This window comes from Chelonia mydas, chromosome 16 (genome assembly GCF_015237465.2).
Source record: "Chelonia mydas isolate rCheMyd1 chromosome 16, rCheMyd1.pri.v2, whole genome shotgun sequence".
Lineage (NCBI taxonomy): Eukaryota > Metazoa > Chordata > Testudines > Cheloniidae > Chelonia > Chelonia mydas.
In genome coordinates, this window is record NC_057857.1 from 14243803 (window position 1) to 14271132 (window position 27330).

The window sequence follows — 27330 nt, forward strand, 5'->3', positions numbered from 1 at the left end:
ATGAGTGAATGAGAGAGCTGTGACAGGCCAGCTCAGGCGATGTTGGAGACTTGCTAGGACAGGGCAGAAGCCCTGGACCAGGATGTAGTCACTGGTAATGCAGTTTCTTTGTTCTTTGCCACCGTGGCTTTTCCCCTTTATTTCCAGGTGGATGGATTCTGAGGCTAACACGCATGCGAGCCCAAGACGGAGGCCTCTATTCCTGCATAGCTAGCAATGCGGCTGGGGAAGCTAGGAAGGATTTCAGTGTGGAGGTCCTAGGTAAGGATGAAGCACTGGGTCAGAAACACTGTAGATACCTAAGTTATTGCTTGGGGACCTGTCACCATTTCCTCTGTCCCCTTGGTTTTTAATGCTCTGCCTGCTACAAGGTTTCCAGTGGGGATTCTCTGACGTAGACGAGAAGCTAAATGCTACGCTCACACAAGCCCTTGGGATATGCCCTTCATGTACAACAATCCCCAAATCCTTTGCTCTAAGTGGCTAGAAAGTGGTTTCTTGTCTCTCTTGGTGCGGTTGGACTCCTGGCGAAAGAATCATCCTGTCTTCCCCTCTCTTTCTCTTTGGCCTTCTAGTTCCTCCCAGCATCGAGAACGCGGGCGAGGAAGACAGAGTTCAAGTCCCTGAGGGTCAGTCGGTCAGCTGGTCCTGCATAGCCACAGGTGAGTGTCGCAAGGCCCGGCTGGGAAAAAGCAAGAGGTGGTTTTAACTCTAGGGCTCTGGGTGGGTAATTATCATTTTGCTGCCCAGCATCTAAGCAAGGAGTAGGCTCTTTTTAGCGACTTAGCCATCCATGTGCATTTGAGTCCTTTTTCCCGTTAGGGAAAATAACTTGCCTATGTCCCGGGCTCCCATGTACTGCAGAGCTGGCTGCATTGGAAATGCCTGGATAGAACCACCATCCTGCTGCCACACTTTTTTCTTCTTTCCTCTGGTAACAAACAGGGGAAGATGCATGTTCCATAACTCTTCAGGGAGCTGATCCCTCTATTCCAGGGAAAGAGACAGAATATGGCACGTGGGTACCATTTATCAGGGTGAAACTTTGATACCAGGGTAAGGTAGAGATGGGAGATCCTGCCTCATCACAGTGAAACCTTTTGGCCATATGTAGGCCTGGAAGAGACCTCCTGGATCACTGAGTCCAATATCAGCTATCTGTGTCATACAATCCCATTCGTACACTTATCAAGCTCCATCTTAAACTAGCTCAGCTGTTTGTTCCCACTGCTCCTATTGGGAGGCTGTCCCAGAATTTCACTGCTCCAATGGTTGGAAACCTCCCACCCTGAATTTACAGAGGGCCAGTTTATCCCCATTGCTCTTGTGGCTCATCCAGCACTCTCTGCCAGCTACTGAGGCTCTCTTCTTAAATCCTAGCGTGGATGGAGAGAAAACTTTCCAGAACTGGGCTCCGGGTTCCAGAGCACTGGTCTGGCTCACTCCAGCACAGCTGAGCGTACGTGAGACAAATGCCAGCGAAGGCTAAGTTGTGGTTTTGTTTTTTTTTTTAACCTCTTTTACCTTTCACCATACAGGCAATCCCAAGCCAGAGATCACTTGGTTAAAAGATGGCAGCCCTTTGCTTAGCAGAGACGCCTATCACATATCCCCAGACGGATTTGTCTTGCAGATAAACCAAACCACCCTTTCCAGCGCTGGTCGCTACTCCTGCGTGGCCTCCAATGCCGTGGCTGATAAAACCAAACACTATCTGCTAAGTGTTCTAGGTAAGTACAGAGCCGTGGGCGTTCTCAGATTTGACCGGGGGAATGGAATTCAAAACCACTAAGGTGTTCCTTCATATGACTTCAGGGTCTGATCCAGGGCAGTGCTGAGCTCTCTCAGCTCCAACTGAGTTCAGTGTGCAGTGAGGGCGCCTGCCTTTTAGCAAGAAGGGCCCAGCACCCTGCAGGGGCCATGCCTTTGAGCAATTTGTTGAGCCAGGGGAATAGTCATATCCATGTTTCCAATGAAGCCATGTTAGCAATGAGTGCGTTTAACCGTGGCCATTGGTATGGTTTCCTTGGCCATTGTGGTCTAGGCATTATTTCACTTCCACTTGTGTTGGGCGGAGTTGAACTGGCCCCAGAGTTTCTTTAGACATCAGCACTTGAGGTTCTGTTTGCACCAGATATTTTAGTCCCCACTCGGCCAGCTGTCAGCCGGAGGAGCTGAGCGCTACACACTCTGTGGTGGGCGGAGTAAAGTGATGGAAAGTCTCAGCTGTGACAGAAAGTCTCAGAAATTAGATACATTATCTCTCTCCATTCAAAACCGATCTCTGTTTCCCAATAGTTAGTCCCACGTTTCCTGGGGCGAGCCATGAGGGTGCCACGGACGATGTTACTGTAGTGATCAATAACCCAGTATCCCTGCCCTGTGAGGCCCTGGCCTACCCTTCCCCCACCATCACCTGGCTGAAGGACGAGGTTCCTTTCCAAGCATCCACAAACGTTCAGTTGCTCCCTGGTAACGTATCAATTTCAGTGAATGTGGTTGCTCAGAATCATCCTTGACTTCATGTAACTGCTTCCTGATTGGTCTCACAGACTAGGGACTGGATCTGGAGCCTTTCGCATCTGTGTCCAGTCCAGGGGGATCGTGTGACCAGGGGTCTCTGGCCTGGGGGCGGGATGAGGTCTTGGACCGTGTTCTTACTGGATGGGTGCTGACATTCCCAAACCCATCATCTCAGCTGACGCCTGCTGGAGCTGTGCCCGCGGGACACCAGTGATCTTATAGGCCTGGAGGCTGTGCTGCAGATGTGACCTTTGCAGCTCAGACTTGAGGCATGTCAGCAGGGGGCCCTTTGAGGAAGGTGCTTTGCTGTGTGTGGACAGGCAGCCACAATTCCTGGGGAATATCTGCTCTTTTCATACCCTGCGCTGTGTTGTGTTATAACCAGGAATTGTTAGTTGGGATGATTCACCTGCTTATTTCTTAACTAAGTGACTAAGGGCTGCCATAGGCTCCATCATGGAGAGTCCTTTTCCCTGACCAGGTGGCCGGGGGCTTCAGATTCTGAATGCCCAGGAAGAGGATGCTGGCAGGTACACCTGCATCGTCACCAATGAGCTCGGGGAGGCTGTGAAGAGCTATGAAGTGAGGGTCCTTGGTATGTACGAAGCCCCTCTCTAAGGCGCTTTGCCAAGGCCCCATGTTTCCATTATTACGGCCGACTTCTGCTCAGACCTGTCTCATGGCTGCTTCTTTTCCTTCTGTCACATGAGTGTTGCATGTGCCTGACGGAGCCGTGGCTTTTATGATATGAACATTTTGGCCCAAGAAGGGATCCTGCCCTAGAGGCCCTTTGCCCAAGCTCTCTGTGTGTCCTTCTCCTGCCGCTCTTGGGGGTATGTCCTACCTGAGCTGAATCAGCTGAGAGAGGGCTGTTTATGTCCGGGAGCAACACCCACCCTTCCCTCCTGGTCGCTCCCTTTGTCTCCTGCTCCCACTCAAGGTATCGGCCACCCGGTGTGCTGCAGCAGGCTCTCTCAGCTCATGTTAAACATGTGCCTTCCAATCCCTTCTGAAGAGCCCTCCCTCCTGGCAGCGGAGCTGTGGATTTGTTTTGCACTGACTTGTGTGTGCTTTGCCTTGTGCTCCTTGAGTCACAGTTCTCCCTGGCGCTCTTCCCTGGCTGGCTGTTGCTGTGCACACCTACAGCACAGGAATGTGCCTGTCAAGCTGTCGAGAGTAGGTCACAAACATGAGTACCAACCTCCGGGCAGACTGATGCAAGACAGGGCACAAGCCACAGACGGGTTGTGTGTTCTATAATTAGATTTCACCAACCAAGCATCAAATGTAAATTCCTCAAGCACTAAAACAGCCTAACCATGGAGTCACAGACAGTCCCCTTGGGTACTTTGATTTATCTTGTCACCTAGGCAAGCTTCCCTTTGTGATAGACTAAAAATCACAACAATATTTAGGTTACTCCCAGTCCCAAGGACCCGTTGCTTACCCCAGCTTGAGTGCACCCTAGATCTCCCGCCAAAGACAATGCTTGTAGTCAATCCTATAATAAACTAACTAAAGGTTTATTAACTAGGAAAAAGAAATGAGCTATTTACAAGGTTAAAGCAGGTAAATATACACCCACAAATGAGTTAGTCTTAGAAACTGCTGTAATGTGCAAGCTCTATATGTCCTTTAGGGCTAACCCAAGCAAGAGATCCCCGGCTGTTTAGCTTATGCTTAGAAGTCTTGCCCTCTCCCTGAAGTCCAAGCAGCATAGGGATAACAATTTCTTCTTGACAGGGATTTGTATTCCCTTCCCCCCAGAGCTCAAGCGGATGGGATGAGTGTTTTGTCTTCTCTTCATGGGTGTGGGGGGAACAATCAACAAAGTCTTTTATCCCCTGATGTTTCACAATAGCTTGTCTGGTGTCTATGGACCTTCTTTTGTTGGAGAGGAGATGACAGCTCTTCTGGTAACTAGTGTTTCACACTGGGTGATGTTTCTCTTCTGACTGGGGGGGGGGGGGGGGGAAGGGGGGTTACCGTTTTAGAGCAAACACTTCTATAGTCACAGAGTAAACATGTAAATATCACCTTAGAACATGGGGTACAGATGTTCTAAGTCAGATTAATACACGCAGCATCCTACAAGCATTTCATGAAATCTGAACTGACATTCTCATAACTCTCATATCTATTTAAACGATACTAGCACCCAGGTGAGCCAGACTGGTTTCCAGCTATGCATTTGTCAGTGCTCAGTGAGGCCTAGGGGCCTCGGTGTTAGCTGTCAGCTGATGTTCCAGCATCGCTTTGCCCATGTGGCTAGACCAAGGGCATGTGTGGTGGGAGATGGTTCTCTTGTCCTGATTGTATTCATGTGTCATGGCTCCTAGTTCCTCCTTGGATTGCCAAAGATCATGCTTTGGGGGAATTTGCCGTGAAGGAGGTGAAAACCAAGATCAACAGCACCCTGACGCTGGAGTGTGAGTCTTGGGCTGTGCCCAAGCCGACCATACAGTGGTACAAGGATGGGCAGGTGAGGTTGCTAAAGAAAAGGCAGGAAGCAGCCAATGTTGCTAGGGAAAACTCATAACCATTTCTAATGGGCCTGGAGCCTTCCAAAGGCAGAGCCAAGGGGAGGGGACCAGTGGGCTTCAGTGGGCCAGGATCAATGGGTCTGCAGTGGGGAAGGCTGGAGAGTTCCCCTGTAGTCTGTCATGACGGGCCGTTTTCTTCCTGGGCAGCTATTCTCATTTGATTAGGCTTCTGGAGTCCAAAGGAGACAGCAGACGTGTGACAACCTCACCAGCCCCTGTTCGAGCAGGGAGCTGCACAGCAGTTGGGCACGGTCAGTTGTCTAATGATGCCTAGAAATACAACAGAAAAAGCCCCCTTATTGGTCCCTGAGGGGGTGTGCTCTCCAGGTCTGCCTCCCAGCGATTTCTGCCATGAGGGCAGGCAGGGAAGGGTAATTCTTTACTCTGTGTTCTGTTTTCATTTAGATTCATGATCTTTACACTGATTCTCATGAAATAATGTGCTTGTTTAAGGCAATGAAACCCTCTGATGATTAATAGTCAGGTATCTATTGGTGAATGAAGAGCAGTTTCCAGCTGGCTGGGCAGGGAAGGCACCATTTGTAAGGCTTGGGGTCTGGATTCTGTATTTTCCTGTGGCTGTTTTCAAGACTTCGATCCTGGCATTTAATCGCCATGTAAAAGGTTTAACTCCGCCTTCTCCTCCCCCACATCCTTGTTCTGGGTATCTCCTTGCCAGCTCTTGGAGGGTGACGGTCATCTCCAGGTTCTCAGTGAGGGGCAACTTCTTCAGATCAGACCCGCCCGTGTCTCGGATTCGGGGCACTACACCTGCATTGCCACCAACCCAGTGGGTGAAGACGATAAGGACTTCAGCGTGCATATTCAAGGCGAGTCTCTCTCATGGGGTCGCGGGTCGCAGAGCTGCAAATGAGAGTCTGGGAACAGAAGGCATAAGGGGGCTCAGCCCCTAGAATGCAGGAAGTGGAGTGCTAGAAGAGGGGGACAGGGAATGGTCACTGTGGAAGGGTTGTATTTCACCCACAATGCAGTGAGATTCCATGTTCAAGTGGAGCCCAAAGGGCCCAAGTAGCCAGGTTCATTTGGGGCCAGATTCTGACCTCTGTTGGGAGAGACACAAAGGGAGCGGAAATGGGTTGAGAATCCCAGGCAACAGGCAGCTCCTACCTCTTCCCCATGTGCAGCCACCCGCACAGCAGCGTGGCAGGAGGGGACGTGTCCAGAGAGTGCTTTTCGGGGGACTGGGCGAGGAATGCTTCCCACGGCTAAGCTGTCGGTTTGGCTAATCCCTCCTCCTTGGAGCCGCTTGCCCCTGCTGGCTGCCCACACGCTCTGTTGGGTCTTGTCCCCAGCGTGGGTTGATTGCTGATGCTTGCTTTCTTTCAGTGCCCCCCCTGTTCCAGAGGCAGGGAAATCCCAGCACAGCCTTCCAGCTCCACTACCAAGAGGAAGACCAGGACGGAAAGGTGACAGAGCACCTGGCGGTGACAGTCAACAGCCCAGCTTCCCTGTACTGTGACACGAATGCCATCCCGCCCCCGAAGCTCACCTGGTACAAGGATGGAGAGCCCCTCCCCACTGCGGAGGGGGTTTTAGTATTGCTAGGTAACAAGCTTATCGATGCAAACTTCAGTGTGGTCAGATAACTCCAAAAGCTTCATTTAGCTATTCGACAACTGCTGCGCATTCCAGGTAGAGAGCACCTGCCAGGCCAGGCCTGGCCAGCTAGAGTATGTCAGATGTGCCCAGGTGATACACATCTGCTGTGCTAACGGACGTTCCAGGTATGGGAGCGCACCGCCCTGGCTGCCAGATGTTTCAGGTGTGCTCAGCTAAAATACTCCAATGTCAGCGTTGCCAGATCTTCCAGCGTGCCCAGGTGCTGTACGTCTGCTGTTCTATGGGACGTGCCAGGTGCACTGGGGGGATGCCCCTGCTGTACTGCTGGAAGTGCTGAATGGCGCACACCTGCTGTGCTGCCAGATGTTCAGGAAGCCTCCTACGGCTCTGTTAATGTCCCGGAAATGTACGGTGCAGGGACAAGCAATGGAAATGTGACTGTCTCCCCAGGGGGAATCTCTCTGGCCATCTGCCTGCCCTGCTTCCTATCTCACTGTGTTGCCCTTTTTAAGTGGCTGCCTCCTCCTCCCTCGTTACGGCACCCTTCTGAGTGCTCCAAAGGGGATGGATACATGAGGGTGCCCCTAGCAGGTTCTAATGCCCTTGGGCCCAGACCCGTTAGCTTTGTCAGCGAGGATGTTGGGGGAGGGCACGGCACATTCCGCTGCCAGAATGAGTTGTGGCGGAGGCAGCCTTGAGAGCATGTCTGTCGATGGAGGTTCGCTGACCCCGTCCCGCACGCAAAGCAGCTCACAGCTCTAGTTCTCTCGCTAGTAGAACAGTGGTTTTCTAGGAGCCATTCCTGTCCCCCTCTCTAACTCTCTGTTGCCTGGCAGGGGGACGAATCCTGCAGATCCCTGCGGTCAGAGCTAACGATGCGGGGAGGTACACGTGCCAGGCAGCCAATGAGGCAGGAGAGGACTGGCTGCACTACGAGCTACTGGTGCTGTGTGAGTATCCAGGGGAAGACATCATGGGGCCAAGGGGACGTAAAAGTGACAGGTCGTCGCTTCTGGGTCCTGGCAGAAAGCCGGAGCCACACAGGACCCCGAATGATCTTGAGGAGCTGCCTTCCTCCCCCAGGTCTTCATGGTCCTCCCTGCAGCTGGGCTGAGCTGAGCTGTCGAGGCGACTCCCTTCAGGAGCTGGCAAGCCGTTGCGGGTGGCGTCCGTGACGTTGTATTCCTTGGTGTGTGGACGGCAAAATCTGGCCCCGTCCCCAAGCTCTTGATACTCGGGTTCTCTCTGAAGAGCATCAGTCTGGGTCATCGGCTCAGTCGTCCGCAGAAGGGAGGTGACCTGATGTGAATGCCATTGGCTGGCTCAGAGATCACTCCCTGGGACTCCTCCCAAGGGAGGGGAGAGGCCGGTGGGGAGCACATAATAAATAATAATTTGTATTGCTAGGGGCTGGACAGACCTAAAACAGAGATGTTCCCTGCATGCGAGAGTAGCCTTCAGCTCTTGTCACACTTGCATATCCGAGACAGTGGTGCCTACTAGCTAGAGCAGGGTATTGGGAGCCAGGACTCCTGGGTTCATTTCCCAGCTCTGAAGCTAACTCACAGTGGCACCGTGCTGTCCCTGACAACAGAGCGGGGAGGAGACTGAACTGCAGAAGCTTAGGATAACAGCAAGGAGCAAAGTGAGATAAGATCATGGGAAGAGTAGGGGAATAAAGGGGCACTGAAGGATGAAGGCTATTGAGACGCTGCCCTGGTGCTCCATCCCCTTGAGAGGAAGGCCTGGGTCAGACTTCTCCTCCCTATCTAGGAGGGCTGAGAGATGAGCAGCCTGTAACTGACCGGTTCTCTCCTGTCCCCAGCTGCCCCCGTTATCCAGGGGAACACGGAGGAGTTGGTAGAAGAGGTGACAGTGATTGCAAACAGCACAGCCCACATGAAGTGTGATGTCACTGGGGACCCAGCGCCTGCAATTACCTGGCTCCACAATGACTTGCCCTTCACCACCAGCCCCCGGCACCAGGTCCTGGAGGACGGCAGGCTCCTGCAGGTCGGTGTCGTACCCAGCAGGCTTTGCAGTGGGTAGAAAGTGGCAGAAAACACGCACCATTGGAGGTGTTAGTGCAGCTTCTCTGGCTGCTGCTCTGAATCCGCCGGCCAGTGCCTGTGATGACTCCTAGCCATCTCAGCAGGGATCTGCTTTCCCTTTGCAGGTGGCTTCGGTCCAGGTGACAGACACTGGCAGCTATGTGTGTGTGGCAGAGAATCAGGAGGGCTCTACAGAGAAGCGCTTTGCTCTCATAGTTCTGGGTGAGTAATTCAAGTGGACCCTTCTCTAGATTGGTCCCTTATCCGATTCCTTCTTGGTCAGCCCCTTGGGTCCTCTAATAGTTTATCTACCCAGGCACCCAGTCGCTCATCGCTCTCTTGATGAGTTTATCCCAAACCTTTTCTTTCTTCATCCATCCCATTTTTCTCCCTTATCTCCGTAGCAAGTGCTTAAAGCACCACACAGGGAGGCAGACCGAAGGATCCTGGAAAATGCCACATGTCAGGCACACGCAGTAGTACGGGGTTTGAAAGAACTGAGCCTCGATCCTATAGCCTAGGAAAACCTAAGCTAGGAGGACAGCGGTAGCTATAACCAGCAGATATATTTATCGAGATACATTGCAGCACGTTTTCACAAATGGAGGCTCAAAGTCTGTTTGCAAAAAATGTGGGTGCCAAATCGCCCACTTACAGTTGCACACACAAACCGGGTGAATGCGTGTGCAAATGTCTGGGCAGGTCCCCGGGGAGCCCGTTGAACGTGTGCTGCTGCACCTGCGGGTTTGCTGGTGCGGCTTTTGCAGGCAGGCTTGGACCCCTCTGCTTTTCGAACCCTTGTTCCCTATAGTTCCGGATGGTCTGCGAGCCTTGGGGGCCAGGGCTTGTTTCTTTTCATAAGGTATGTCGACACGGGGCGTGACTGTGGCTTGTGTAGACATACATGAGTTGGCTTTGATCTAGCTAGCTCAGGTACCAGAGCAGTGAAGCCGAAGCAGTGCATTCTTCAGCACAGACTAGCCTGCAAGTCATTACCTAGGATTCCAGGTGGGTTTGTACAACCTGTGCTGAAGCGAACACTGCCACAGCCCCAGTGCTAAAAGTAGCCCAGGTATATCTACGCGAGCTGCAATCCCACCCCGTGACTGCAGTGTAGACCTACCCTTAGACTGTGTGCGCACAGCACCTAACATGCTGAGGCCTGACTCGGATGGAACCTCTAGGCGCTAGGGTAATCGTAACGACTTCCCATCCATTCAGAATGCAGTTCTGTGCTTGCTTTTCTCCCCGGGCCATGCATCTTCCAATTCGTGCCACTTTCCAAGCAGTTCCGGTAGCCAGTGTCTTAGACTGAGGATAACGTCCGCACGTAGCGTTGGTATTTCACACTGGCTCCTCCTTGGGCAGCTTTTTACTCCTATGTTCATGGTTCGGCAGCCTGCTGTTTACACTGAGTGCAATGTCCAGACAGGGCTCCCGTCTCTCTGGCCTTCCACACTCTGCTACCTCCAGGGCTGCTGCTTAATATGTCCAAGCTCCAATCCTTTCTCTCCCTTGCTCTTTTTGCTGCTTGTTGCTGTATCTGTGGGGTTGGTTCGCACTCGGCGTGTACAGCACCTGGATAAATGGGGGGAGATTTCTAATCAACACGTTTTGATTTTGGGAGGAGCAGTTCCACCAAGGATAGTGGGAGCAAACCCCGAAAGCATCACTGCTGTCGTCAATAGCAGCCTCTCCCTGACATGTCATGTCCAATCACATCCCACTACCGAGATCACATGGTACAAGGATGGCCAAACCCTGCCACTCAGCGAGGAGCTTATCCTCATCCCAGGTGTGTATGGCTGTGCAGGTGAAAACCCAGACTGGTTAATAAGCCAGTGACTTTCCTACCAGAGCTGGCTGGCTGCTTCCTGATGTGAGGTTACATTTCTTATGGGGCCAGTAACACACTTAATAAACTGATACCTAATACAGAAAGTGTAAGGTTAGAATTTTCAAAGGAGTCTAAGGGGTGTAGACACGCAACTCCTATTGAGATGAATCCCATAGGTTATTTTGAGAATCCCAGCCTGGAGTTGCCAGAGTGGATGATCCCCTCTGTGACACTCTCTGATGGATGAGGCTGGAAAAGTTCTCTCGTCACTCCCTGTAATCAACATGGAAAAATAACCCTGACCTGGCAGCTGAACTGCTGTTATGATGGTTTAGAGGCTGTATCCTGCAACTTCTCTGTGTCTGGGTCTCCCACTGAGCTCGACGGGGCCATGAGAGAGATTTGCATGACTATCCAGATGCAGTGTGGGGAGCAAGCTGGTGGGTGGATGTGGCCAGGTGCTAACTTGGAGCCATGTGGACAGAGCTGGGCAATGAGCTCCAGCCTTTCCTGGCCTTTCCTTGTTCCAGGTTCTCAGATCCTACAGATCCCGCGAGTGCAGATTTCCACTGGGGGGAAGTACACGTGTGTGGCGCTGAATGCAGCCGGCAGAGATGAGAAGCTGTTTCTTCTCCGTGTTTATGGTGAGCAAAGGCTTCCGAGCCTTGTCTGCCTCATGCACTGTGGGCCAACATCTTCCCCCTCAGCCTTTCTGGTTCCATCAGATCAATGGTACCGAAGCTGCAATTTAGCAGCAGAGCACGTGATGCCACACATGGGCCTTCAGCTCCGGCCCAGGCTCCTGTGGAGACCCATCTGTCTGTGCTTGATGCAGGCCAGCTCTGTTCTAGAAGTAGCCTCTGTTCTGGTGCGGCTCCTGGACAGCACCTTCCCTGGCCAGGCATTCACAAAGTACTATGATTGCACACACAGCTACAGCTAGTACCTAGTTTGGAAGCTTGGGGCTTTGGCAGCTGCCCGCAATGCGAGGATCTCTAAAAGCAAGTGTGCTTTGGGAGTTATACCTATGCTTGAAAGGAGGCTGTATCCCTATGGGCCAGATTTTCACAGGGCTTGCTTAGTTGCCCTGACAACATTTGTGCATGCAACAGCCTGCAAGGGGTTAAGTGCACAATTTGCACTTGCATGCATTTATGCAGCTGCCGCCTGCATGTGCCCTCCTTTGGAAAGTTGGCCCTGCACGTGTTTCATGAATAGCCTCTGTGTGGTATGGGGAGGCATGCACACATGGAAGTGTGTGTCCTAAATATGCATGTGTGGGGAGGGGTGTAGTATCTTTGCATCCACGGTGATAAGGATAGCTCCTTAGAGATCTTTGAACTTATCTGTGGGCAGGCTGTTCCCCTCTGTAGGAAATATACTGCCCCGTCATCCAGCAATACTAGAGTCTCTTGTCTCTCTCTCTCTCTCTGGTAAAGTTCCCCCCACCATCACACAGCCCCTTGGAGGCCAGAAGGAGGGCGTGATGGTGCGTGCCGGAGAGACTGCTGTTTTTCAATGTGAGGCTGATGCTCTGCCAGAGCCCGTGGTCACCTGGTACAAGAATGGGCACCAGCTGGCACTAGGGAACGGTGCTCAGACCCTGCTGAGAGGGCAGAGGCTGGAGATTGAAAACGCCCAGGTAAGGTTAGGTTGTACCTAGGGAAACCGTTCCACCTGTTCAGCCTTCCGTGCCCTGGGTGCGAGATTTCGACGGCTCCCTCCTTCTTGCAGGTGTCGGATAAAGGGCTCTACAGCTGCAAAGTCACCACTGTGGCTGGGGAGGCAGAACAAACCTTCACGCTCACCGTCCAAGGTAAGAGAAGAGGGTTTAAACCACGTGTCTCCATCCGTTCTCTCCGGATTGTCTGTCTCAGGAGACCTGGCACTGGGGTCGTGCGAGGGTGCAGGTCAGGGCTGAGGTTAATTGGCAGATCTGGAAGTGAGACCAGTAACACCAGGCCTGTCTCCACTGCCCTACTCCCTGCGCACTGAGTAGGGGAAGTTAATCTGCATCGAGCTTTTCGATAGAGGAAAGGTCAGAAGTCGGGCTGGCTATTGCCTGTTTAAACTGCTTTGGACGGAAAGTTGGGTTTTTGACTCAATGAACATTTGTGTGAAAAGTGTCTGCTTTCTGTGGAGCATTTATATATATGTGGGTCAAAAACCAGAATGCCCCAAAACTATTTGCATGCTGAAATGCTGCTGCTGTGCCTCCTGGGAGTTGTAGTTCTGGTGCCTCATGCTTCTCTTCTCTATGGGGCAGGCTCCCCAGCTAGACTTTGGGCTTCTCTATGCTGCACTGCAGTGCAGACTGTCAGGGTGTGAATGCCAGGGCACGCCAAAATGTGTCATTCTAACTGCCCTGTGTGGATGCTCCTGGCCCAAACTAAAAGGTACCTTGGTTGCATTAACACAGTCCTCTCTGAAACGGGACTACGCTACTTTGAACTACTTTTCATTTGCCCAGCAGCATCCACACGGGGCAATTAGAACGTAACATTTTGGTGCACTCTGCACTTCGCACCCCTGTAGTCCACACTGAGGTGCAGTGTAGACATAGCCTTCATCTGCCATGATGCACCACCCCCACTCACCAAGACGGGAGACCACGGGAGATGTAATTCAACCAGAGAACCTGGCTTATGGGGGAGATGGGAAGCAGGAGGCAGCGCAGTGGCCATCCATTTCTGATTTTGATTGTTCTCTGAAACGCAAAGTTTTTTTTCCAGAGGAAGAATCCCCATTTTTGTGACCAGTTCTAGTTCGATGCTAGGTCAGTGCTGCAGAGCTGTGACCATGGACATGGTTAGTGCTGGGGAGAGGACCGACTGGGGCAGATGGTCCCCTGGGCTCTGCAATCCAGATCTCGATTTCCAACTCCACTCTTAAAACTTGAGGGCTCTCAGCTCTGGGGTCTTAACTTCAGAGGCCGGGCAGCTGGGAAATGCAGGTCAGGGATGAGAGTGAGCGCAGTCCCCAAGGAGGAGGAGGAGGATGGTAACAGCCCCTCACAGAGCCCAGTGGGGGCTTGGGGCCAGTGTGCAGCTCCAGACACTCCTCTCTCACTGACACCCACTGAAGATGGGAGTCACTTTTTATTTTAGCGTTTTGTGCTGTGCCTGCAGGTACAGCCCCTGCAAGAGGAGTGCTGAGTAGGGAAACAGAATGGGGCAGCACATAGGGGACCCAGGTTCTGTTCCAAGCTCTGCTGCCTTGAGCAGGCTGCTGCCTGACTGGGTGCCTCAGTTTCCCCACCTGTACAATGGGAACAATGGCACTCCCCCTGGCTTTGGGAACTCTGGGTGAAAGCGCTTAGTGGTGTTTACTGTGTGTCTGAGCGGGGGAAAGAGCTGCTCCGTGGCTGTGCTTTATGAATGTTATCTCAGGAAATGCAGAGGGGTCCTGGTGTCCCTCAGCTCCAGTGGTAGTGACTAAGCCTCCTGATGTTCTGCTTCTCTCCCAAAGCCCCCCCGACCATCGAGAATCCACACCAGGAGACGGTCTACGGAGCCGTGGGGAGCCTCCTCATTCTGACTTGCAAGGCGGCCGGTGTTCCCCCTCCTGCCGTCAGCTGGCTGAAAGATGGGGCACTGCTGGGTAAGGAGGCCGCATCACCGCATCAGCTGGCTTGATGGGCTGCTGGGAGAGCAGGGCTGGGTGTTAGCTGAACATCGCGTACACAGCTAGAGCGTCTAGCAGGGAGGGGTGGTTTCTGGGTTTAGAATACAGGACTGCGGATGCAGGGTTCTGGGTTCTGTTCCCAGTTCTCATGCCAACTTGCTTTGCGAGCGGAACTGCTCTGTACCTCAGTTTCCCTCCTCTAAAGTGGGGATTCCCCACTCACCATGTGTGGGGATGAGGCCTGGGTCATTCATGTGTGTGAAGTGCTTTGAGATCTAAGGCAGTGACAGAAGAGCATATTATAATTCATGAAATAAACACCACGGGGTATGCGAGGCCATCTTTGGGTGGGTTCATGGTCTTGTGTGCTTTTCATGAACTCTTGTAAAGCCTTGGGGGTCTATTTACGGAGCCAAAATCATGGGAACTCTGGTTCCCTTGTGGTGTTTCAGTTCTGGGGTAGTGGAAATCGCTGGCCGACATGGTATTTAGATCCCTGCAGAATTAAAGTCTCCGGATAATATAAATGCAAGTACCAGGATATCTGGCTTTATTTGGGTTTACCCCAATCCTACTGTGTTCAACTTGAACCAGGTTCCGCTAGGAAGTGTGCAGTATGCAGCCAGGGAAATGCGTGGCCGTCTAAGGAGCCTGATCTTGATTTTGTGTGGTGAAGTTTTCTTGACCCCGATGATACATTGAAGTGGGGTCCTGGTGTTTCATGCCCATGAGCAGAAAGTTCCCAGCGCTGCGCAGGGCAGCGCTGCTGAGTCATCCCAGGAAGAGCGAGAGGAGAATGGGGTCCCAAGGTCCCGCTGGGGGGAATTCGAGTGGGAAAGGTGGGAAGCCTCCTTGCCAGAGGTGGGTTGTGGACGAGCAAGCCCGAGGGAACCTCCGCTGAGGAGAAGTCGAGTTCTCTGTACTGGTTTTGGAACGATGCGCTCTCTTTCCCCCTCAGAGAGCAGTGTGGAGCAGGGAGTGGTGTCCCGAGGTGGGCAGCTGCAGATCAGCCGCTTGCAGCCTTTCCACGCGGGCCGGTACACCTGCCTGGCGCAAAGCCTTGAAGCAGAGGCCCGCAAAGAGTTCGTCGTCTCGGTGCAAGGTGTGTGTGGCATTGCAGCGAGCAGGCTGCCTCCAAAGGGGATGGAGACAGATTGTCATGGGAGCATTCGGGCCTCTTGAGGATGTGGTTTGCACTATAAAGGGGTCAGGTAATTCCTCTGCCCTCCAGTCACATTCTCCTCTCTCCGCTCAGCGGTGCCCAGGATCCTGAGCGCAGGCATCCCCAGTGAGCACAGCGTCCTGGAGGGCACCGGGGTGAAGCTGGAGTGTGAAGCGGAAGGACAGCCGGCTCCAGAAGTCACTTGGTTGAAGGATGGGAGACCACTGGAACTGCATGCTGCCCCTCGCCGCCGGTATGCCTCTTGCTAGGGTTCTGGTGCTGCAGAGGGGCGCCATGGCTCAGTGTGCAGCGGCTCTCAAAAAAGCGAAGAGAATCTTGGGAATAATTAGGAAAGGGAGAGATAATATGACGGGAAATATCATATTGCCTCTGTATAAATCCAGGGTACGCCCACACCTTGAATATTGCGTGCAGATCTGGTCGCCCCATCTCAAAAAAGATATATTGGAATTGGAAAAGGTTCAGAAAAGGGCAACAAAAATGATTGGGGTATGGAATGGCTGCCATAAGAGGAGAAATTAATAAGACTGGGACTTTTCAGCTTGGAAAAGAGACTACTAAGGGGGGATATGATAGAGGTCTATAAAATCATGACTGGTATGGAGAAAGTAAATAAGGATGTGTTATTTACTCCTTCTCGTAACTCAAGAACTAGGGGTCACCAAATGAAATTAATAGGCAGCAAATTTAAAAGAAACAAAAGGAAGTATTTCTTCACACAACACACCATCAACCTGTGGAACTCCTTGCCAGGGGATGTTGTGAAGGCCAAGACTATAACAGGGTTAAAAAGAGAACTAGCTAAGTTCATGGAGGATAGGTCCATCAATGGCTATTAGCCTGGAGGGCAGGGATGCTTTGCGTTGAGTGTAATGCTTGGCTTAGTGCACAGAGCTTGAGTGGCTGGTTCTGGCAAGGATGATGTCTGCTACTTAGGGCTCAATGAATTAATCCTTTAGCTCGAGTCGGGGGGGGACTTTTGCTTTCGGCACAGAAGGTCACAGGTTCGATACCCAGGCAAGGCCATGGTGTCTGTGTATGTGTGTGGTCCTAGTGGGTTCTGCTGACCTACTGGGTCTCCTCTCTCTGTGTGTGCAGGCTGTCTCCTGATGGCAGCTCCTTGCTGCTCAAGGGGCTGCGGGTGTCTGACTCGGGGGCATACACCTGCCTGGCTCAAAACAGGGCCGGAGAGGACACCAAGCTCCACATGCTGAATGTCCTAGGTGAGTGATGCATGCCGGGTGGTGCTGGGCACAGGTGGGGTTTGCTGCTGGGCAGGGGGCAAAGATTAACCCCCTCAATGTCAACCCCTTCTCCTCCCCCTCAGCTCCCCCTACTATCGAACCAGGGGCCAACGACTCTGCAGTCATCACCAGCGCCCCCTTGGGGCTGGTTACCATGGAGTGCCAAGCCCGGGGCTCCCCTCCCTTACAGATCAGCTGGCTGAGGGACGGCCTACCCCTCCCTCTCTCCCACCGGGTGAGGCTGCTTTCCGCAGGACGCACCCTCAGGTAAGAGAGGAGGTTCCCGAGTGCTCTCCACTCTGGCCAAAATCCTCCCCCTGTACTCATGCACTGTTGTGCCTGGCTGCCACTGCCCACTCCAGAGGTGGCTGCATTTCAGTGGAGTGTTGACCATCAAGGAGCCTGAGTTTCAGAGGTGCTGAGCACTCACCGCTCCCACTGGAGACACAGCAGGAGCTGCAGGTTCAGCCCGCTGGGTGCTCTGGAAGGCTGGGTGCTTTGGAAAGGCGGCCGTATGCCATGCGGTGTGCGCTCAGCTGTCCCGTGGCAGTGGCACTGCAAGCAGTGGGGAGCAGAAGCCACGAGCTGGCCTTCGTGTGCTCTGAATTGATTCATCATCATCTTACCCCGCTCCCTACCCCTGGGAGTTAGGATCTCTCCGGTGCAGGACTCGGACACTGGAATCTACACCTGCGTTGCGTCCAGCCCGGCGGGAGTAGCGGAGCGAAGCTTCATCCTGCAGATCCAGGGTAGGAGGGGAATGTCACCTGTGTAACCGAGGGGTCTGCTGAGGAGGGCAGAGCCTGGAGTGTGGGGGGGAAAGGGGCGATTGGGGCTGAGACAAGAAGAAAGCATGGACAGGGGTTGGGGAAATGCGGGCGGTGGGGAAGGGGTGTATGGGAGAAAGGGGCTGGGAAGTGGGGGGAGGAGAAACTGGCTAAATGCAGATTTGGGGGATGGGGTCACTGGCTAGTTGACTGGAGGGGATCACTGGAGAAGAAATGAGCAAGGGGCAATGCAGGGTGTGATGGGGAATCACCGTGACGCTGACCATGGAGGGAGAGATTGACGGAGATGAGGGGCCCCGTCTGTTACTGTCCAGAGGATGGAGGAGAGGCAGGATGGACAGCAGGAGCAGACCCAAGCCAGGCTGCCAGAGCGTCAGAGGCTGTATGAGGGTGTCTCCGCTCACTGCGAATGGTGCTTTGCAGAGTCACCTTCTGTTCGGCTGCCTTGGGCAGCGTCTTTCCACTGTAGGCCCCTGAACTGGGCGTCCACAGCCACGCCTCTCAGGAGACAGAAGGTGCAGCCTTGGGTGAGGGGGACAAAGGTGTCATCTGAAAATGACAGGTGAGGCCTCCTCTGGCCCCGGTAACAGACGCCTGCTGCTTCTGCCTCCCCGCAGTGCCTCCAGCCCTAGAGCCCTCGGAGAGCAGCGAGACCGTGACCGCAGTGACCGACTCATCCGTGACCTTCACTTGTGCAGCCAGCGGGTCGCCGCTGCCCACTCTGACCTGGCTGAAGGATGGCGAGCCCCTGATTCTGCAAAACAACCTGGTGCCCAACGGCCCGGGCACAAGGCTGTACCTGGGGTCGGTGCAGCCGGCCGATTCGGGCGTTTACTCCTGTGTTGCTGGGAACGAGGCCGGGGAAGTGAGCAAACACTTCCACCTCTCCGTCGTGGGTACGTGCCTGGGCGGCCTCTCTGCAGGCTGTCGGCAGGGAGGCTGGAAGGGGGTGAGGGTGGGGGGCATCAGGAGGGATGGGTGAGGGGCAAGCAGGCTGGGCTGATGGGGCTGAGCTGGGGGGCATGAGGAGGGGGATGGGCGGTGCCCAGTCTGTTCTCTTGGATTCAGCTCTCTAGTTTCTGGGCGCTAAGGGCCAGACTCTCCCAGGGGCACTCCTTTGGACTAGCGAATTTCTGCGCTCAGTCCCAAGGAGGACCTTCCCCCTCTGCCCGCCTGCTCTCCCAGGCCCCTGTCCGGAGGAGGGGCGGTGAAATCAGCCCTGCCGTGCCTTGCAGAGCCCCCGCACATTGAGGATTTGGCCCAGCCCACGGAGGTGGCTGCCGCCATCGGGGCTCCCTTAGAATTGCTGTGCACCACAGTTGGCGTCCCCGCCCCCAGCGTCACCTGGGAGAAGGATGGCCGGCTGCTAGCCAGGCCCGGGATCGTGGCCAGGAACGGGAGCTCCCTGCGGATAGAGAGCGTGCAGGTAGGGACTTCTCCCCCGCCCTCCCCCCTTCCCTCCCTCCATCCCTGAGTTTTCACCTGAGCTTTCCCTCCCTTCTGGCCTTTCTCAGGCGGACGATGCTGGCTTGTACACCTGCCTGGCTGCCAACGCTGCTGGGGAGGATGCCAAGAGCTTCTGGGTCAAGACACAAGGTACCATTGCACAGTGGGGCGCCTGTGGCCAGAAAGCAGGCAGGTCGCACAGCGGCAGCAGCCAGCCTCATGTCAGCGCTGCCATCAGAAGTGACTCCTGGCCCCTGGGAGAGTGGCGGGGTGGGGGTGGGGCAGAGCTGGCCACATCAGCCTCTAGCTGATGGTGGGTGAGTGAGCTCACCCTGCTGGCTTCCCTTTGCCCAGGGAGGGGAATGGATAGTGCCCCCGGAGGGAATGGGTTGGGTTGAATGGCATGAAATGCAGGGTTGGCATCAATCTCCACCATGCAGCAACCTTGGTGGGTCCTGGTTTAGCGCCACTGGAAGGCAGCTGTGTTCCAGCAGGACCAGGCTGGGTCTGCGGGTGGGGACAGGGGCCTAGACGTCTCCTATAACTGGGGTGTTGGGGGATGTACCGCACTCTCCCCTGGTGGGAGCCTTTCAGGATTATGGCTGGGCCCGCAGATCCTGGTCCTCTCATGTGCCCACCCTTCTGGATCAGCGAGGTGGAAGGGGGATGTAAGTGCCTTGCCTGTGAGCCTGGGGCTGGGTGACAGAACAAGCAGGGTTAGCACAAAGCGGAGCAGCGAGGGCTGGGGCATTTCTTGGGCGGTGGTTGGTAGGTGGGTGTTACCATTCGGGGACGGTGCCCTCTCTCCGGCGCTCCCAGTTGCTCATGGGCGCGATTCCCCTTCCGCACATGCCTGACCCGCTTGGCTTACATCCCTACAGCGCCTGCGAACGTTCGGGGCTCCAGTGAGACGCGCTCTGTGACCGCGCTGGCCGGCGGGCAGCTCTCCCTTGAGTGCCCTGCCGCCGCTGACCCGCCACCCAGCATCGAGTGGCACCGAGGGGGCTCCCTGCTGCAGGTGTGTAGATGGGGCGTTCGCCAGCTGCTGTACGTACCAGGCTGGGCGTGCATGGCAAGGAGGTTGGAGGGAGGGGCTGACGTCTCAGCGAGGTGGCGCTGACTCCCCATATCATCTTCCTGGCTGTGTCAGGGCCCAAGAGATTCCCTCCCACTCTCTGGGGTGCAGCCAATGCACAAGATGGCTTCCCATCACTGCACGGCAGGGGACTGGAGCCCCTGCCCTGGGGATCCCTCCCCGGTGCGTGTCCCTTTGATCAGCCGCCCCCTGCCTGGCTCGGCTCTGGCCGCTAAGCGGTGCGGATGCTGCCTCTGGGATATTGAACCAAGGCCACCAGACTCATTGCCCGTGAAGCCTGCAGTCTGGGCGGCGCTGCTGATGGGGTGTTTGTCTCTGGGTGCTGGCAGGAGGATGCCCACGTGCGGTTTCTGGCCCAGGGGCGCTTCCTTCAGATCCAGCCCATGGGAGTGCCTGACGGCGGAGAATACAGCTGCACGGCGAGCCACACGCTGGGGAGAACCAGCCTGCACTTCCACGTGGAAATCCAGAGTGAGCAGAACTCGGGGGGCCTGTGGGGAGGTGTGAGCCCCCGGCTCAGATCCCGCGGCACCGTCAGTTGCTGGGGCTCCACGGCAGATATCAGAGCTGGGCTGACTCAGACGCTCTGGCCCTCACTTTCCTTCCCGGAGTTGGGTTGGTGGGATACGCCGTGTGATGGGATCCCATTTATCAATGAGCCATCTCCCCATCAGCAGAGGAGTGGGCAGGCTCTTGGGAGTCCCTCCATTTACACATCTCATTGCATTGGCTTGGTTAATTGGCAGGAGCCAATCCCTGTGCAGCATGTTCTGTCCACGGGCTGTCCTCCTTCGACCTGCTCGTTACCTCATCTTTCCATTCCCGATTTACCCTGTCCATTGTTGTTATCTTGTTCTTGGCCAGTGGTTCCCCGGATGTTCCCTCCCCTGGCCTTGGCCAGCTCAGAGAGCCGGTCTCTCCACTCGCTGGCCCATTTCCCTGTCTTCGCTAGCACAAACGTTCTCGTTTCAGCCTCCTCATCTCTGCGCCTCTCTAATCCTGTCTTCCAAGAAATGAGGCCTCCCCTGGGTTTAATTACTCATCTCAAGCCAGGCCTATGTGGGAGTGAGTGAAAGAGGGAGGGGTTTCAGACCCCCCCCATCCCCAAAACATTGGGACCCCTCCAAACTTCTTCCTACCCTGCTCCAGCACCAGGCTCACAGGAGCAGAAGCGGGCTCTGCGCTGCCCCTGGACAGAGGGGGCTCAAGGGCAGAGCAGCTAAGCACAAACTCCACAGTTTCTCTTACTGTTATTTTCCAATGCCTCGCGCTCCCCGTGACTTTTTTGTTGCAGCTGCCCCTGTGATAAAGCCGGGCCCCTTGGCTGTGAGCGCCACTGTGAACGAGTCCGCTCTGCTGCCCTGTGAGTCGGAGGGGTGGCCCACGCCCCAGCTCACGTGGAGGAAGGATGGCCTGCTCCTGCTGCCTGCTGGGAACCCCAGGTACGCAAGCCCGCTGTGCTGGCGGCAAGCCCAGGGCCGTTCCGCAGCCGGGCTCTCCCATCAGTTTGAAACCGGCGGTGGGAAAGCAGCCGCTTCCCGTCTGTTTTCTCCATGGTGCCTCAGCACGGCCAGTGGGCCCAGGTTTGTAACTAGGCTGCTGCGCGGGCCCGGCCCCTTGCAACAGCGAGGAACGGAGCCTCGCAGGCACCCACGTGAGGCAGGGGCATTTATTACCCCCACTCTAGGCTGGGGGAGCTGCGGCAAGGAGAGATGAAGCGACTTGCCCAAGGTCCCATGGCCAGTCAGGGGCCAAGTTGTGAACAGAGCCCGGGTGCTCTGACACCTAGCCCTGTGCTTGGACCACTCCTCTGTGCTGGTGGTGGCCACCTCTGGGCCTGCCATATGATGGCTCTGGACTGCTGGCAAGTGTTCTCCTCTCCCTCAGTGACTGTTTTCCTATTTGTCAGCTGCTTTCCGTCAATGAGGCATTAAACCAAACTGGCCGGTGGCCTGATGGACTCACCTTCCCTCCCCTCAGGTTGGAGCTCCTGTCAGATGGCTCCCTGAGAATAGACCCAGTTCAGGTCCAGGACATGGGACATTACCTCTGCGTGGCATCTAGCCCTGCTGGGTCTGACCGACGAGGCCTGGACCTCCGAGTCTTAGGTAAGGGGAGCGTGAGGCGGGAAGGGACTGACCTGGGAATGAGGCAGGCCCCTAGGAGCCTGGCATGCAGGGTTCGCATCCAGCCATGCTGCATGGATCTCAGACAGCCTCTGCTCTGGATACCACCATCTCCTTTTTCCTCACATGCCGGCTTCCCCTCTCCTTTGTTCCAAGGGGTCCCTCTGCCTCCTGCTGGACTGGCCCAAGCCAATGCGTTCCCCCCTCATTAATGCCGCCTCCCTCCAGCAATGCCTCGAGCTGGTTGGAATCCGCTCCTGAACCGATTGCGTCTGTCTCTGCTCCTCACAGTCCTTCCTGCCATTGCTCCGGGGCCCTCCAACCTCACCCTGACGGCCCACAGCCCGGCCTCGCTTGCTTGCGAAGCTACTGGCCTCCCCAAACCCCACGTGACCTGGAAGAAAAACGGGCACCTCCTGAACGTGGACCTTCCCCAGAGCCCATACAGGTACCGGCGCCGTCCTTGCCATGCATGCTGCCGGCGGGGTGGGACGCTCGGGGAAATGTGCAGAGCGAGTCAGGTCCGGTGGCTGGTTCTGCTGCCACGTGGTTCGCTTGCTATGCTGCTTCTGCCATTGTACCCTAGCTCCGCCCTGTACACAGCTGGCCCGGGCCCTCTTTGTCCTGGGGGCCACTGCTGACCTTAGTGGGGCAGGATCTGGTCCTACATTTGTGACTCCCCCTCACCCATGCACTCTGTGTCTCAGGTTACTGTCCTCTGGCTCCCTGCTGCTTGCCAGCCCCAGCCTCCAGGACACGGCGCAGTTTGAGTGCATCGTAACGAACCCCGCAGGAGAGGCTCGCAGGCTCCTTGCTGTTGCTGTGCATGGTGAGTGGCTCTCCGGCATGCAGTGATCTCACCTTGGGACGGCCTTTCTGAGCTCTTTCCATTTCCCGGCGCGCAAATCGCTGACTGAGCTCCGGCCAGTGCTTTCCCGGCACTGGCGTCCAGGCTGGAGCCCCAGTGACAGCGAACACAGAGCCGTGCTCTCTGGGCGAGCAGCCTGGGTGAGCCTGCGGAATCCACTGGGGTGGGGGGTACACGCACGCATGTGTGTGCGCGCGCCTTGGTTCTGCAGCTCAAGCTGCAGCAGCTCATGTGTTTAGCTCTGGAGGTCCCCAGTTCAATCCCTGGTGTGTCGGCCAAGATGATGGCTGTCAGGCATGCTTCCCGGAGTCTTGCATCCATGCCCAGAGGGGAGAGTCTGGCTCCTGCTCTTCGCTGCACAGCCCCTCTCACCTTGACTCTCCCCATTTGCAGTCCCTCCCACGATTGCCGACGATCACACAGACTTCACAGCCACCAGGATGTCCCCGGCAGTTCTGACCTGCTATGCCTCTGGGGTGCCGGCACCAGCTGTGTCCTGGAGCAAGGATGGAGCCCAGCTGGGAAACCGAGGCAGTGGCTACCGCGTCTTGCCGACAGGTATCAGCAGCACCACCCCGTACATGTGTGTGTCAGAGCCGGGGCAGGGCAGCACGCTCACCACCCAAGAGGGGGCACTATTCACCTCCCGCCTCCATTATTTACTGCTCCTGTGTTCCCAGGTGCTTTGGAGATCAGCCGTGCTCTGCCGATTCATGCCGGGAGCTACACTTGCACGGCGAGGAACGCCGCTGGCGTGGCACACAAGCATCTCCTCCTGACAGTGCAAGGTACCCGGAGCTGCCAAGGCCACTGCAGGCTGGGGGGAAGGAGGCGAGCCCCAGCCCCAGAGAGGGAGGGTGGGAGGGGGAGAGGCCTGCGAGAGAGCGCTCCATCTCCTGGGACCGTGAAGGGGCATTAGGAAGTAGCCTGGCTTCTTGGACCTCTCCTGGTTACGACTGACCATAGAGCCCTGGAGGCTGGGAAAGCAGCCAGGTTGTACACTCTGAAGGAGCCAGCTCAGGCACCGTTCCCCGTCTTCACTGCAGAGTCCCCGGTGGTGAAGCCCCTGCCCAGCATGGTGCAGGTGAGGGTCAATGCTGGTGTGGTCTTGCCCTGCGAGGCGTCTGGGATCCCCCGCCCGGTGGTCACGTGGCAGAAGGAAGGGATCAGTATCCCAGCAGGTGAGCTGGGGTGCAGCTAAACCAGCCGAGTCCAGAACTGCCCCGCTGGTCTCTGCAGCAGCCGGTCCGTGCCTTCACCACAGCAAAGCCCCTGGGAGGGGTTGGTGATGCTACTAGAACTTAGCACCCCGGGCGCTGCTGGGGGTGGCAGTGGCTTGTGCGACAAACTATCTGAGGACCTTCCAAATCCCCCATCCCCTCCTGCCCTAGATCCCCAGTTCTCACGGAACCTCTCCTGGCTGCAGCGCCGGAAGGCACTCCACTTGGTAGCCCTGTGCATCCCAACACAGTGTCAGAGGGCAGCAGGGGCACCGTGAGTCAGTTCAGTGGGAAATCAGGACAGCTGGTGATCCTAAAATACCCCTTGGCACATCTAAGGAGACATTAACCTGGGTATCCTTGCTAAAAGCCACCAAGAGTCATTAGACTCTGCCTCCACCTGCCAATTCAGAGGGTCCGATGGGTTCTTCACTTCCTAAGCTAAGCTGTTGTGTGCTACCTGGGAGGAGGCCGCATGTGCTGCGCAGAGGAAGCGGTCCCTGTGTATAGTCTGTCAGTCAGTCACTCGTGTGCTTGGGCCAGGGTTGTCTGACCAGTGGCCGGCCTTCCTGCTCTTGCTCTTCATTTCTGTCACATCCCTTTTCTCTCTGGTCTTTGTTTCCTGCTGGCAGGAGCCGGTTTCAAGGTGCTCCCCAATGGGCATCTGCATCTGTCCCGGGCCTCTGAGGAGGATGCTGGGGTTTACCTGTGTGTGGCTCAGAACCCCTCGGGCACAGCGCTGGGGAAAACCAGACTGATTGTGCAAGGTAGGAGCATGAACGGGGACCCACGCCTCGGAGCAAACCCAGAGCCACATGTGAAACCCAGGGGGTTGTGCGTTATCCCGCAGCATGTGCTCTCCTGTTCCCCTGGGCCTGGCTGGAATGTCCTGTCTGACCTGGGGAGGTGGCGAGTATCTGTTACTAAAACCTCCATAGGGGGCCCAGGACCCAGTGTGTTTCCCAGCTTGATGTGGGATGCAGGGGTGGGCAGCAGAGCTTGGTCACCATTCTGGTCCCTTACAGGTGTTGGACAAGGAACGCTTTCTAGCTTTACGGTGCTCGGAGAAGAGGGCAGGGTGGCTGGATTGCGCTGTCTCCAAACCAACGCCTGGGGGCCAAGTGTCACCACGCGCTGTTACTAGAGATGGGCTGAGCTGCAGCATTTGGGAGCTGGATCCACATTTCCCCCAAGCACCCAGGGTGTTCAGGTCTGGGTCGGAGGTAGCACAGGGGCCTGCTGGAAACGTAGAGCCTGGATCTGGGTGCAAAGCCAGGTGGTGTTTGGATCCGACGTTCTGGCTTGTGCCCCCTCCACTCTTGTGCTGCATTCGTCTCTGTGCACCATGAGGGAGAGCAGGGGGAGGTGGGAGGGGTTTGGCAGCACGCAGGGGCAGAGGGTAACAGAGGAGCACCATGCAGAGCGGCGAGGCTGGGGTGGGGTGGAGTTCATTTACCAGGGGCTGGCATCTCACTGCGGGGCACTTCTGCAAACTCAGTTATTCAATCAAACCTGGATCACGCCTGGCATTCACTGGGAAGTAGCTGTGGGAGGGGGAACCCCGTCCGCTGAAATCGGATGAGGGATCCTTTGTCTCCCATTCTCTGTTTTTTCCCAGTGCCCCCAGTCATTGAGGCCAGCCGGCCGGAGCTCTCCATCCGGGAGGGCTTGCAAGTTCTCCTGCCCTGTGCAGCTCGGGGAGTCCCTGAGCCCAGACTCACCTGGTCCAAAGACGGGGTCCCGCTGCCAGGGACGGAGGGAAAATTCACCTTGCTGCCGTCTGGGGAGCTGATGGTGAAGGACTCCCAGGTAAGCAACCCAAGGGGGCAGTGTGTTTTCTGGTTTATCTGGGGCACATCCCATTTACTTCTCCCAGGTCTGCAGGCCCGTGATAGTAAAGGGATCTTGGGAAGAAGTGGCCTTGCAGTGTCACCCTGGGCTGACTGACGACATGTCCAGTGCCTCTTGTACTCTGGGAGGGCTGCAGGGGAGGGAGGGGAGAGCCTGGTCCAGTTAATAGTGATTCCCACTGGCTGATTTCAGGACCTGCAGTCGATGGCTTCTGAGCTTTCTGCCCCGTCCCCTTTGGCACCAGGTGGAGCTGCCTGGGGCTGCATGTGTGTCTGGGGGATGTTGATCACACAGGTCCTGCCAAGAGAAAAATTAACTTTTAAAACCAAGCACTGAATCAATCTGTGCACAAACACCACTCGAGGATGAGCCTAGCAGAGCTCTGCCCTGTCCCTGGCATGGCCCCCACACCGAGGCAGGGAGAGTGGGAACTGGCTGGACCCCTGACGTGCACACATACCCCCAGGGAAATCTCAGCCGGCTGGGTACTCTCGGGATCCTGAGGAGTACAAAGGACCCAGCTCAGAGTGGAGGATCAGCCCGTTGGCTGGAATGGAAAAGCACTCAGAATCCTTTGGGCTCGGTTCATTTGTGGGGTGCAGCGCCTCGCCCAAGGGGTGTCCCACTGACTTACTCGAACCTTCCCCCTTTGCAGAGTGGGGATGCCGGGACCTACACCTGCACTGCAGAAAATTCTGCTGGGAAAGCCACACTGCAGCTCCAGCTCTCCGTCCACGTCCCTCCCGCCTTCACAGAGCAGCCAAGGGACCGGACGCTGAACAGGGGCGAGAGGCTGACACTTGGCTGTGTGGCAAAGGGGAACCCGATGCCCCACCTCACCTGGACGGTCAACAACAAACCGGTCAGAGGTAAGCTGGGCAAACTCTGCCACAGGAGCGGTGGGGGCTGGCATGGAATGAGGGGGGATTAGATCGGGGGAGGCAGAGAAAGAAGGCATGAGACCCCATGTGGTGGGAGGGGTAAGAGAGCAGGTGAACGAAAGGAGAGCGACCTGGGGGCTGCACTGGCGTCTCTTAGAAAAGGCCCCAGAGATCCTGGTAGCAAGGTGCAGACCTAGCTGTAGGTTATTGTGCAGAGCTGTGTGCAGGAGGGAGTGCAGTCGAGTGGTTAGAGCAGGGAGTCGGGGCTCCTGGGTTTTGGTCCGGGTTGTGACACTAGCTCTGTCTGAGTCACATGACTTCTCTGTGCCTCGGTCTCCCCACCTGTAACACGGGGCTAAGAAAACCCACTTCACAGGGGGGCAGGTTGCGAGACTTGCACTGTGAGCTCGCTGAGCTAGAGGCGGTGGAGAGGGACGTGCTGCTATTTTCATCATCCCGGCTCTGATG

At 55.7% G+C, this 27330-nt stretch overlaps 1 protein-coding gene across 1 annotated transcript in view; it reads left to right on the forward strand.

Annotated features, from left to right (window-relative positions):
- Positions 1 to 27330, forward strand: part of HMCN2 (hemicentin 2) — a 110790-nt gene that overhangs the window by 67108 nt on the left and 16352 nt on the right. Inside the window, exons 46-81 of the mRNA XM_043530492.1 lie at positions 148 to 261; positions 576 to 662; positions 1539 to 1730; positions 2299 to 2472; positions 3005 to 3118; positions 4863 to 5005; positions 5746 to 5896; positions 6414 to 6632; positions 7484 to 7597; positions 8473 to 8660; positions 8824 to 8920; positions 10332 to 10493; positions 11066 to 11179; positions 11975 to 12177; positions 12270 to 12351; positions 14004 to 14135; positions 15118 to 15261; positions 15415 to 15574; positions 16441 to 16565; positions 16670 to 16853; positions 17238 to 17335; positions 17992 to 18270; positions 18610 to 18800; positions 18889 to 18970; positions 19702 to 19838; positions 20246 to 20387; positions 21211 to 21358; positions 21897 to 22024; positions 22334 to 22490; positions 22750 to 22871; positions 23304 to 23468; positions 23591 to 23698; positions 23957 to 24091; positions 24763 to 24897; positions 25749 to 25939; positions 26637 to 26850. Of these exons, the coding sequence (XP_043386427.1) occupies positions 148 to 261; positions 576 to 662; positions 1539 to 1730; positions 2299 to 2472; positions 3005 to 3118; positions 4863 to 5005; positions 5746 to 5896; positions 6414 to 6632; positions 7484 to 7597; positions 8473 to 8660; positions 8824 to 8920; positions 10332 to 10493; positions 11066 to 11179; positions 11975 to 12177; positions 12270 to 12351; positions 14004 to 14135; positions 15118 to 15261; positions 15415 to 15574; positions 16441 to 16565; positions 16670 to 16853; positions 17238 to 17335; positions 17992 to 18270; positions 18610 to 18800; positions 18889 to 18970; positions 19702 to 19838; positions 20246 to 20387; positions 21211 to 21358; positions 21897 to 22024; positions 22334 to 22490; positions 22750 to 22871; positions 23304 to 23468; positions 23591 to 23698; positions 23957 to 24091; positions 24763 to 24897; positions 25749 to 25939; positions 26637 to 26850 (5331 nt within the window). The remainder of the gene's footprint in view (positions 1 to 147; positions 262 to 575; positions 663 to 1538; positions 1731 to 2298; positions 2473 to 3004; positions 3119 to 4862; positions 5006 to 5745; positions 5897 to 6413; positions 6633 to 7483; positions 7598 to 8472; positions 8661 to 8823; positions 8921 to 10331; positions 10494 to 11065; positions 11180 to 11974; positions 12178 to 12269; positions 12352 to 14003; positions 14136 to 15117; positions 15262 to 15414; positions 15575 to 16440; positions 16566 to 16669; positions 16854 to 17237; positions 17336 to 17991; positions 18271 to 18609; positions 18801 to 18888; positions 18971 to 19701; positions 19839 to 20245; positions 20388 to 21210; positions 21359 to 21896; positions 22025 to 22333; positions 22491 to 22749; positions 22872 to 23303; positions 23469 to 23590; positions 23699 to 23956; positions 24092 to 24762; positions 24898 to 25748; positions 25940 to 26636; positions 26851 to 27330) is intronic.